An 11628-nucleotide genomic window follows, 5' to 3' on the forward strand; every position below is an offset into this window, starting at 1 on the left:
GTCTCCCATCTCCAGCTGGAATGAAGCTAGACATAAGATGAAGCAGAAGCACAGATGCACCTCCTCAGGCAGGAGTATCCCATGCCCTCCTACCGAAAACAGGGACCAAGAAGTTGATGATCAGCACCCCAAAGTGCCACAGGTGTTTTAAAGCATAGGAAGAAAAGATATTTATATTTTCTAAGAGCCCTGTCTGTGATTAAAGATGAGATTAACATAGACTGAACTTGTCCTCCATTTTGTACTACCTGGGGGGAAGAATTAACTTGTCCTCTAATATAAGAAGAACAATACAAATGTGTTGCCCAACACACAACTTGTCATCGATGCTGCAATCACAGTTCCTCCTCTGACATTATCTAACTCCCACAGGGACAGACACAGGCTTTTGGGGACTTGAATCTTTGCAAGTGTACTTTCCAAAAATAAATAAATATCACCCAAGCAACTTATGGGCCCATTCAGCATTGAAGATACACTCCTAAAAAGGCCAGTGGGGCTGAGCGCGGTGGCTCACATCTGTAATCCTAGCACTTTGGGAGGCGAGGTGGATGGATCGCTCAAGGTCAGGAGTTCGAAACCAGCCTGAGAAAGAGTGAGACCCCATCTCTAATAAAAATATTAAGAAATTAATTGGACAACTAAAAATATATGGAAAAAATTAGCCGGGCATGGTGGCGCATGCCTGTAGTCCCAGCTACTCAAGAGGCTGAGGCAGGAGGATCCCTTGAGCCCAGGAATTTGAGGTTGCCGTGAGCTAGGCTAATGCCACAGCATTCTAGTCCAGGCAACAGAGACTCTGTCTCAAAAAAAAAAAAAAAGGCCAGTGAAACTGTTTTGCACAAGCAAAGAAAGAAACAAACTCAGGTGACTGAGGAACTTGCCATGTGAATGTGTTGTGGCACAGGAGTAACTCATCTACAGCATTTCACAATGGGAGCCCAGGATGCTGCCATCAAGAGTGGGCTGATACTGCTATGTCTGCTGACACTGCAGCCATATTTGGCTGATATAGGAATGACAAATTCTCCCAAATTAGAAAGCCTGTGTGTATGACAGAGGCCAATCTACTTAGCAAGTGCCTTATTCTTCAGAAAGTTTTTTTTTTTTTTTGAGACAGAGTCTCACTGTGTTGCCCAGGCTAGAGTGCTTTTTCTATATATATTTTTAGTTGGTCAATTAATTTCTTTCTATTTTTAGCAGAGACGGGTCTCACTCTTGCTGGTTTCGAACTCCTGACCCAAGCACTCCTGACCTTGAGCGATTCACCCACCTCAGCCTCCCAGAGTGCTGGGATTACAGGCATAAACCACCGCACCTGGCCTCAGAAAGTATTTATGACTAGTATCTGGATACTTCTACATTGTTAAGTACTTTTTTGGGAAATCTGATTTTCCGTAATGTTGAGCTAGTTAATATTTTAGAAATTTATTATTTTATAAACTGGCAAGTGACATTTGGGTCAATGGGTATAGACTCCAGTGCTACTGTCTAAGGACAACCTTTGTCCATTTTTGATATAAACACAGAAGAGAACAGAACATGCTATTATATGTATACTGAACGTGCTATTACATGTATATGTCAGTGAATCCTAATGCTAGCATCTCTCTTAGTGGGGAAACACAAAGAAGAGACATTCCCATTAAGATTGGGGCCACAGCAAGGCTGCCTACACTCTATTACTTCACACTGAACTAGAGGTGTTAGTCCAGGCAATTAGACGAGAGAAAAGAATGAGAGCATAACAACTGGGAAACAAGTAAGGCCATCTCTATTTGCTGTTGATATGAAAGTATACCTGGAAACCCTAAAGAATCAATGTGGGCCAGGCGTGGTGGCTCACACCTGTACTTCTAGTACTTTGGGAGGCTGATGCAGAAGGACTGCTTGAGGACAGGAGTTTGAGACCAGCCTGAGCAAGAGCAAGACTATTTCGAAAAAAAAAAATCAATGAAAAACTAACTCAGGCCGGGCGCTGTGGCTCACGCCTGTAATCCTAGCTCTTGGGAGGCCGAGGCGGGCGGATTGCTCAAAGTCAGGAGTTCGAAACCAGCCTGAGCAAGAGCGAGACCCCGTCTCTACTATAAATAGAAAGAAATTAATTGGCCAACTGATATATATATATAAAAAATTAGCCGGGCATGGTGGCGCATGCCTGTAGTCCCAGCTACCCGGGAGGCTGAGGCAGAAGGATCACTCGAGCCCAGGAGTTTGAGGTTGCTGTGAGCTAGGCTGACGCCACGGCACTCACTCTAGCCTGGGCAACAAAGCGAGACTCTGTCTCAAAAAAAAAAAAAAAAAAAAAAAAAAAAAAAACTAACTCAAACCATAGAAGAAATCAGTTAGGTAGCAGGATAGAAAATCAATGCATGAAAACAATAGTCTTTATATGCCTAAATAAAAGATGGACATCTAGTCTCTACATGAAAACTCCTACTTGCTGTCAACTGAAATAACGAAGTCTTTTTCCTGTGAGGTTCTACCACGTCAGCCTCCCCCAAACAAACTCCCGCAGAACATTTTTTTTTCAAACCTAAATTTATATCAGTTGGATTATATCTTAATGCTTTCATCCTAGCCTTCCAGACTGTTGACATAGTTTTGAATCTCACCCTTTGACAGATTAACAATCTAACTCAGCTGTCTATCTTGTACAGATAAGGCTTTCTATACTGTGTTCCAAATGACTTTTGAAAAACTGTGACCAGAACAAAATCATGGGAAGCTAACCCACTTCTGGCAGGAGGTAGGTGTCCGCACCAAACACAGGAGGGAAGTAACACCTCACCAAATGTTTGCCCTACTTAAAAAGCCAGATGCATTGTGGAAGCCTCAAATGAAGAGGCTACTGACCCCAGAGGTACAGTCACAGAGACAGGCACACGCTTCACAACAAACCAACTATTTATACACATGCACCTTGCTGAGCAAAGTTCTATTCATTTTACCTTGGCACTTTTTAGACATTAAGTTCCAGCCAATCTGTCTTGTCCCTCTATTAAAATAAAGAAAGGAGAAATAAGAAAAAAATTACCCAAAGAGCTTATTTCAAAGTATGGATGGTAAGGCAGGTCTGCCCTTTTCTGTCTAAGTCCGACCCATCCCCAAAGGGCCTGCTCAAATCCAACTGGTGCCAGAGGCCCGTGTCTCCCAAAACTCAGTCATTCACTCACCACCTTCAAGAAATTATCCATTTCATATTTTGTCTTTAAATTGCCACATTTTCTTTTGCTCAAATGATTTCATTTTGAATGTAAAAACTTTTCTAGTATTATAAAGTGGAAGACCAGTATTACTTGCCATATCTAGAGGATAATAAGAAGCATAAACAAAACAAGGTTATTCAATTCTAGCTGAACCTATTACCTGTTACAGACTCTGAGCCACGGCCTTATTTTATGTTACCAAAAATGGAGATTATTAGCAAGTACCAGAAAGGTGTTAAGGAAATACTAGGATCAAACCAAGTCTTTCTCTTGATATCATGATATCACTGATCATCAGAAAGTTTGAAAGACACCCAGAAAGTACAAGACTACCTCAATTTGTACCTGATACATCCCAAACCACCTCCTTGTGTCTCAGACTCTGGGAAAACTCCTGCCCAAGGTCATGGAGCCCCTTCCCTGAGAAATACATCCCAGTGGCTTCACCCTGTGTTTACTTGGCACCCAATTCACTGGCCATTAACCATGTGGCCTGTGGCAACCCTCATGCCGTAGCCTAGTGTTGTTAATTAGCCATTTTACTTCACTGATTTGAAAATCTACATTTTCCATATTTTAACATCTCTGGAGTTGGTGTGTTACAAGTTAATTAGCAGTGCATTTTCTTTCTGAGCAGGATACAAAATACTAATGTGTCCTTAAAATAACGGCATCTTAGATCCTATGACTCATGGGCAGTTTCTCATACAATCTGGGTGTTCCTTCAGTGAAAGGCCCTGCCTGGAACATAGTCCCCACAGCATTTCAGACACTGGTTCAATAACAAGTGGCCAGAGAATTCCAGGAGGTTCTACCAGTGTGAGAGTACTTGGTCCTCTCTGATTTTACCAGTGGACCTGAATCACTTTCACACTGCTACAACTGGGTGAGCCTCGATCATACTCTCCCACTTCGTTCCACCTCCATGTGGGATTATCCATACTAAGCATCCACTGCTGATTCTATTAAAACGTACCAGACTGCCAAGTCTCTCGCTTCCTTCCTCCACATTTCTGAACAATTTTCAGAAAGGTCATGTATTTTCTATTCACACAAACCACCCACCCCTCCACCCCTGCAAACACTGATGCATACTTTCTCCCACGCCCCCAAATGCCAGGCCTGCCAGCACCAGCAGTGAGTGGTGCTTGAGCGCGGGGTGCGTGAGTCTGCGAGAAGCTGAGAAGGGGGCGCCTCACACTCAGCACAGCCTCATTGCAGAGCTGTTTAAACACACACAACAGTGAACACAGAGGACTTTAACTCTTCCATGCCTTAAAAATTAATTGCTCACGAGAAATGTAACAGGAAATCTGGTAAGAAAGAAGGCTGTTTCAAAAGGCCTAATTTCAGCTGGGCGAGGTGGCTCATGCCTATAATCCCAGCACTTTGGGAGGATTGCTTGAGCCCAGAAGTTTGGTTGCAGTGAGCTATGATGATGCCACTGCACTCTAACCCAGGTAACAGAGTGAGACCTGCCTCAAAACAAACAAAAATAACCCCCCAATTTCCAAAATTCGTGTCTTGGTACAAAAAGCTTCTATAGCGATCCAATTGTATTTAACCCATTAAGGGCTCTACAAATGCCTTGTGCACACATATTTAAGCATTAGCTCCTGAAATACGTATGTGTCCATGTCACATAAAAATAGTTGATCAAAGTCCTTGCACAGACTCACCTCAAACTCCTAGGCAGCTAAAGTGGACAAAGCATGGTTCCAAGTTCAGGTCACAGCTTGAATTATCAAATTATGGCATGAAAAGGCTGAGTGTTTTTGTGGTAAAAGCACTCGAATTCCTTAGAAGAGAAAAGGAAGCTCAAAAAGTGAGCATGATGCCCCCAGGAAGATGGCTCAGGGTGGGAGACAACAGCTCTTTCTCCACAAAATGTTCACAAGGCCCAATGCTTCCTGTCATCTCTGACCTTCTAGATGAACCACGGCTCTGAGACCAACACCACTCCTGGCCCCCACCTCTCCCACTAGGGTTTTCATCAAAGGTTCTCTGTGTCATCATCACAAAGAGAGTTCCTAATTCATTCTCAAAGCGGCTACTAACAATTGTGGGCACTTCCCATGTGCTAGAGCAGCAGCTGGGTGGACGACAAGGGTATGTATAGGTAGTGGTCTAATGCAGAGGTGGGGAGACTGCGGCCTTAAGGCCACATGTGGACTTCGAGGTCTCTAAGTGGCCTTTGACTGAATCTAAACTTTATAGAACAAATCCTTTTTTTCTTTTTTTTTGAGACAGAGTCTCGCTTTGTTGCCCAAGCTAGAGTGAGTGCCGTGGCATCAGCCTAGCTCACAGCAACCTCAAACTCCTGGGCTCTAGCAGTCCTCCTCTCTCAGTCTCCCGAGTAGCTGGGACTACAGGCATGTGCCACCATGCCCGGCTAATTTTTTCCATATATATATATTAGTTGGCCAATTAATTTCTTTGTATTTATAGTAGAGACGGGGTCTTGCTTTTGCTCAGGCTGGTTTCGAACTCCTGACCTCAAGCAATCCGCCTGCCTCGGCCTCCAAGAGTGCTAGGATTACAGGTGTGAGTCCTGCGCCTGGCCAGAACAAATCCTTTTATTTTTATTAACATATTTGTATTTGTCTTTTATATTTTTATTTTTAAAATGAATGTATTTAACATATTAAAGAATAAAATAAGTTTCAACAAAATAATCCTCCCAGAATGACTGACACAATTAGAACATTAGTAACCCACAGGGGCTAAATTGATGGCCGCTATACTCATGATTTAGTTCTAACTTCCCCCAACTGACTGGCACCACTACCACAGGCTGGTTGGCCAGAGTTTATGGGGGTCAAGTATGCCAGTCTGTTATCAGCTTTTGACAACAGTGCACTGTGTTTCTGTTTGAAGTGGAATATGTGAATAGTTGCACAGCTTGACAGTATTTTTTAATTCTATCTGCTTAGCAGATTGAATTATGTCAAAGAAGACCAAAAGAACACCGAAGGAAACAGAAAACAGATTTTTTTAATGAGGATTGAGAACTGCAATATTACCTTGTTTCTGCTAAAAATGATTTGCTTGCTTTGTGATACTGCAATATCAACATTAAAGAAATTCAACGCTCAATTATAACACTCATAAGGACCACAAATATTTTAAATTAGAGGGAGAAGTGCAAAAGATTATATCGCAGAAATTCAAAGATGAAAAGCAAAAGCAAAGATAATTCTTTCAAGCAGCAATAAGACCTGGAAATAATGTCACTGAAGCAATTTATAAAGTAGCTTATATATTCAGGAAAAAAGGGAAGCCATTCAGTGATGTAGAAATTGTGAAAGAATGTATCCTCGAATTTGTAGGATGCTTAGATCCTGATAACATTTCAAAGTACAAACAACTGCCTCTTTCAGGGAGAACCATAACCAATCAGCAGCATGAATTAGCCTTCAACTTAACAGAGCAACTTCACGCAATACTTCAAAAGGAAAATATATATTATTCAATTGCTTTGGATGAATCAACTGATACTATTGACTTGGTGCAGGTTTTATACTTCATTCAGGTCATAAAGATTTTCTTTGCTATGAAGAGTTACTCACTTTGGGGACTCTTAGGAACAGAACATGGGGAATAGATAGCTTCAACAGCTTTGAAGATAAATGTTGTGAAGCTGGACTGAATTTGGTAAATTTAGTGAGTGTGTGTATGTACAGACAGTGCACCTTCCATGAGAGGAAAACATGAAGGGTTTATTGCACAGACAAAAATAAGTATTAACAGATCCAGATGCTCTAATTTCTTTTCACTGTATCTTGCCTCAGCAAAATCTCTGTGCTAAAGCTTTTAAAGTGACACTTTGAAACAAGTTATAAGTATTTTTAACTGTATTTGTGCAAATGCAACATGGTATCCTCAGTTTTGTAACATGCTAAAGTTGAACGGTGAAGTATTCATATTTGCCCTATCATTCTAAAGTGCATTGTCTAATTACAGGGACAGGTGTTAGCCAAAATTTTATCTAAGAATAATTAAATTTTATGAAGAATAGAATCAGCAATATGAATTATTTAAAGATTTCTATAGAAATGTAGGATTTCCATGTGACAAGTCAAATCTAAAGGATTTGAATATTTCTTTGCAAGGTAAAACTAAGTCTATATATGATATGTGGCAAAAAAAATCCATGCATTTCAAAAAAAGCTATCTTTTTTCAAAACACTTCTTTAAAAGGAAATTTTGGACGAACATTTCCCCCAGTTAGCAAAGTTCACTGATGAACAGGATGATACATGCAGATCACTTGAAGAATACACAGCTGTTATAGAACTATTAATTGGAGAATACAATGAAAGGTTCACTAACTCTGAGAATCGTGACATCACATTCAAAAAAGCATTTCAGTCTCACCTAATTGTTATCACCAAGATACCTAAAGAACTACAGATACAATAGATTGAGCTCTCAGTAGATGACCATTCATTCATTCATCCATTCATTCATTCATTTATTTGGGACAGCTCTATTACCCGGGCTAGAATGCCATGGCGTCAGCCTAGCTTACAACAACCTCAAATTCCTGGGCTCAAGTGATACTCCTGCCTCAGCCTCCCAAGCAACTGGGACTACAGGCATGTACTACCATGCCCAGCTAATTTTTTCTATGTATTCTTAGCTGTCCAGCTAATTTCTTTTTATTTTTAGTAGAGATGGGGTCTTGCTCTTGCTCAGCCAGGTCTCAAACTCCTGATTTCAAGTAATCCTCCCACCTCGGCCTCCCAGAGTGCTAAGATTACAGACGTGACCAACCACGCCTGGCCACAGATGACATTTTAAAGTCATTGTTTGATGCTAAGAAAGATCCAATTGAAATATGAAAAAATGCAGTCGAAAACCCACACCTTCAGCAACATCCCTGAAAAATGCTTTCTTGCTTTTCAACCACTATTGCTGTGAATCTACATTCTCCTACCTAACCCAAATCAAGATGCCCTTAAGGCCGGGCGTGGTGGCTCACGCCTGTAATCCTAGCACTCTGGGAGGCTGAGGTGGGAGGATTGCTCAAGGTCAGGAGTTCGAAACCAGCCTGAGCAAGACCCTGTCTCTACTAAAAATAGAAAGAAATTAATTGACCAACTAAAAATATATATACAAATATATATACTTAAATTAGCTGGACATGGTGGCACATGCCTGTAGTCCCAGCTACTTGGGAGGCTGAGGCAGAGGAGGATCGCTTGATGCCACGGAACTCACTCTAGCCTGGGCAACAAAGTGAGACTCTGTCTCAAAAAAAAAAAAAAAGATCCCCTTAAGCTCACAAATGACTGAGGATCAAATGAAACTGCTGACCTTCTTCATGCTGCAAACAAATATTCAAACGCTTTCCAACAGAAAGCGGACACAACAAAATCATTAAAAGGTTAGTTAACTTTAACAAATAGTTTTCAATTTTTGAAATTATTAAGTACATAGTTAGATTTTTACAAAATAATGTACATTTTTAAGTATATCTAATTGAAGTTTCTTGAATGTAGCCTTATTTGATTACAGCTAAATTAATGTGGCCTTCCAATATGAAAAGGTTCCCCACCCCTGCCTCACACCCATCTGCTGAATGCAGATGTCCCAGCTACTCTCAACAGCAAGCCTCACACACTGCACAGACATTCGGATGCCCTGTGAGCAGGGATGTCCTAAGTCCTCATGAGGGCAGGAGGGGCCTTGTGTAGACAGTCCTGCCTTCCCCTTGCCTTGCATCAAGATGCTATATATGTTTACAGCTACTATTTTTTTTTTGGCTCAAGCGATCCTCCTGCCTCAGCTTCTCAAGTAGCTGGGACTACAGGCATGCACCATGTCTAATTAATTTTTTTATTTTTTGTGGAGACAGGGTCTTGCTATGTTGCCTAGGCTGGTCTAGAACTCCTGGCCTCAAGGGATTCTCCCACTTCGGCCACCCAAAGTAGTGGGATTTCAGGCATGAGCCACCATGTCTTGCTGTTATGTTACATATATTTATTGAGTGCCCAGCACATAGTGGTGGTAGATGCTGGAGACACAATGGTATGCAAGAGATCACAGACTCTGTGAATTTACTTCTAGCACAGTAGGCAGACAAGTCCATAGGCAATTCTAACAGGGTGCCATGCTGGGGGAGGACCCAGGAGATCAGCACCCTACACTGGCAGGTCAGAGTAGGCCACAGTGCCAAGATGTCTGTGCATCTATGCGCACACGCATGTCAGGAAGGTGTAGGGGCTGGAAGACTGCGTCAAACCCATGAGGGTCCAGACTGGGGATAGGGGTGAACTTCAAGACAATCCTCCCACTCCCTGCTCTCACCTTAGGAGAAGGCAACTGAGGCTGAAAGAGACACAGTGAGTTAGAGCCAGGACTAGAATCCAGAGGCCACCACTCCTTACTCCTTCAGTATAGCCCAGAGGTTAAGGAGAGTCCCAGAATCAGATCGCCCGATTTTAATCCTGCCTCTGACACTCACCAGTTGTGTGGCCTTGGGCAAATGACCATCTCTCAGTGCCTCAGTTTGTAAAAATAGGAATAACTATAGTGCCTATGTCATGGGGCTGTTATGAAAATTAAATTTACAAATGTAAAGCAATTAGTACAATGCCTGGGATACAGTAAGCGATACACAAGTGGATGTTGCCATTGTTATCATCATTGCACGACTGCTCGGCCCCGCCGTGGGCTCGCGACCCTAGCTGGCTCCGCCGCCGCGCCCCGTTCCCTCTGGCTGCAGGAGACTCCCACCCTCAGCGCCTGTCCGGAGCGCCGGCCTGGCAGCCGGCGACCCCGGCCCCGACCCCTCGGCCCCCGGGGGCCGGGCCAGCAACGCGCACGCGCAGGCCCACGGGCCAAACCGGCCGCGAGACTCGTGCGTGCCCGGCGCCCCGGCGCCCCGGCCTGGGGAGTGAGGGGCTAGCCCGAGAGGGGAGGGCGGCGGTCACACCCCGCCATGGAGAAGGAGGCGGTCCAAAAGCGGAGAGGGAGCCGTTCCGGCACCCGACAGCCACCCCACCAGGCTCCCAACCCCTAGCCCGGAGAGCGGGCCGGTTCCTCACACTCTGCAGCAGGCTCCTCCTCTGCGCCGCCATCTTGGAGGGACCCGTGCGGGCGCGCCCGCCTCCCGACAGAGCAGCGAGAAGGGCGGCATAGAGCGGCTTGAAGGAGGCGTGGAGGACCGCGGGCCAGGGAGCATGCGCCCAGCGCCACCCCTCGGCCAGAGAGGGATGGGGCCATAGTGGAACTTGTGCGCAGGCGCGCTCGTCCACCGTGCTCTAGTCCGACTTAGAAGAAAGGTGCAAAGCGCTTTCATAGTCCTGACCTGACTGCCCCTCGCACATCTTTGTGCACTTTCTCCAGCCTGCCTTTCAGTGTGCCCAACTATAAACAGGTTTTGTTGCTAAAGAAGGGTTGGAAAATGGATCCCAGGAGGCTGTGAGCAGTCTCCGCCATGAAGGGGCTGGGAGGGGCCAGGTGGCTTGTCTGTTGAGAGTCTGGAAAGAAGACTGGAAGCCAACCCACCTCCACCTAATCCCAGCTCCATGTCCTGTCACATGTGCGACCTTGGACAAGCCATTTCCTCTCCCTTGAGCCTCAGTGTCCTTCCCTGTAAAGTGGGGATGACAAGCTGCTTAGCAGATGGCTGCAAAGATTACGTGAGAATAGTGGAAAGATCTAAGCTGGGTGCGGAACTGATGTTGTTACATTCAGATTACAATTTAAGTTTTTTAAAGATAATACACGTAGAGCACCCACTATATATCAGGCACTTGCTGGATGTTTTTCATCCATACACTTTGTATTTTTCACTCTAACCTTGTGAGGTAGGTATCCTAATCATCCATTTATAAAGCAGGAAACTCCAATTCAGCGAGTCACCCACCAAATAGATGTCAGGGTTTGAACAGGGGGCTGCCCTGGCACCCCTGTGAGGTAAGCAGACCCTCCATGTCCCTTCACAGCTTGGCCTCCAGGTAACTGCTTGTAGTTTCCCAGACAGCCACTTAGCTTTCTGCCTCCACCTTTGGACAAATCATCCCCTCTGGCCGAAGCCTTTCCCACACTTGATTACTCTTGAACTTCTACTCAATCTTTAAAGCTCCTGTCTAACAAAATCCCTTCTCAAGAAAATTTCCATTTTCTTGATTCTCACCCCAAGAATGACTCCCTCAGTCACTTTTCATCATTTAAAATCATTCATATTATTTGCAGCGAACTTCCCAAGGGCAAGATCTATGGCAATTCAACTCTGGGTTTCCACACAGGCTCCAAAGAAGCTGCTCAGCAAATATTTGCAACATCAGATTGGTTAAAGAGACAGAGAATAGGCCGGGCGCTGTGGCTCACGCCTGTAATCCTAGCTCTTGGGAGGCCGAGGCGGGCGGATTGCTCAAGGTCAGGAGTTCAAAACCAGCCTGAGCAAGAG

General features: G+C 44.2%; 1 protein-coding gene across 1 annotated transcript in view; it reads right to left on the minus strand.

Moving 5' to 3' along the window:
* TAB1 (TGF-beta activated kinase 1 (MAP3K7) binding protein 1) overlaps positions 1–10369 on the minus strand; it is a 30687-nt gene extending 20318 nt beyond the window's left edge. The window contains exon 1 of the mRNA XM_012741687.3: positions 10262–10369. Coding sequence (XP_012597141.1) covers positions 10262–10294 — 33 coding nt within the window. The 5' untranslated portion in view covers positions 10295–10369. The remainder of the gene's footprint in view (positions 1–10261) is intronic.
* Positions 10370–11628: the final 1259 nt, after the last annotated feature.

The sequence above is a fragment of the Microcebus murinus genome, chromosome 10, assembly GCF_040939455.1.
Source record: "Microcebus murinus isolate Inina chromosome 10, M.murinus_Inina_mat1.0, whole genome shotgun sequence".
Taxonomy (NCBI): Eukaryota; Metazoa; Chordata; class Mammalia; order Primates; family Cheirogaleidae; genus Microcebus; species Microcebus murinus.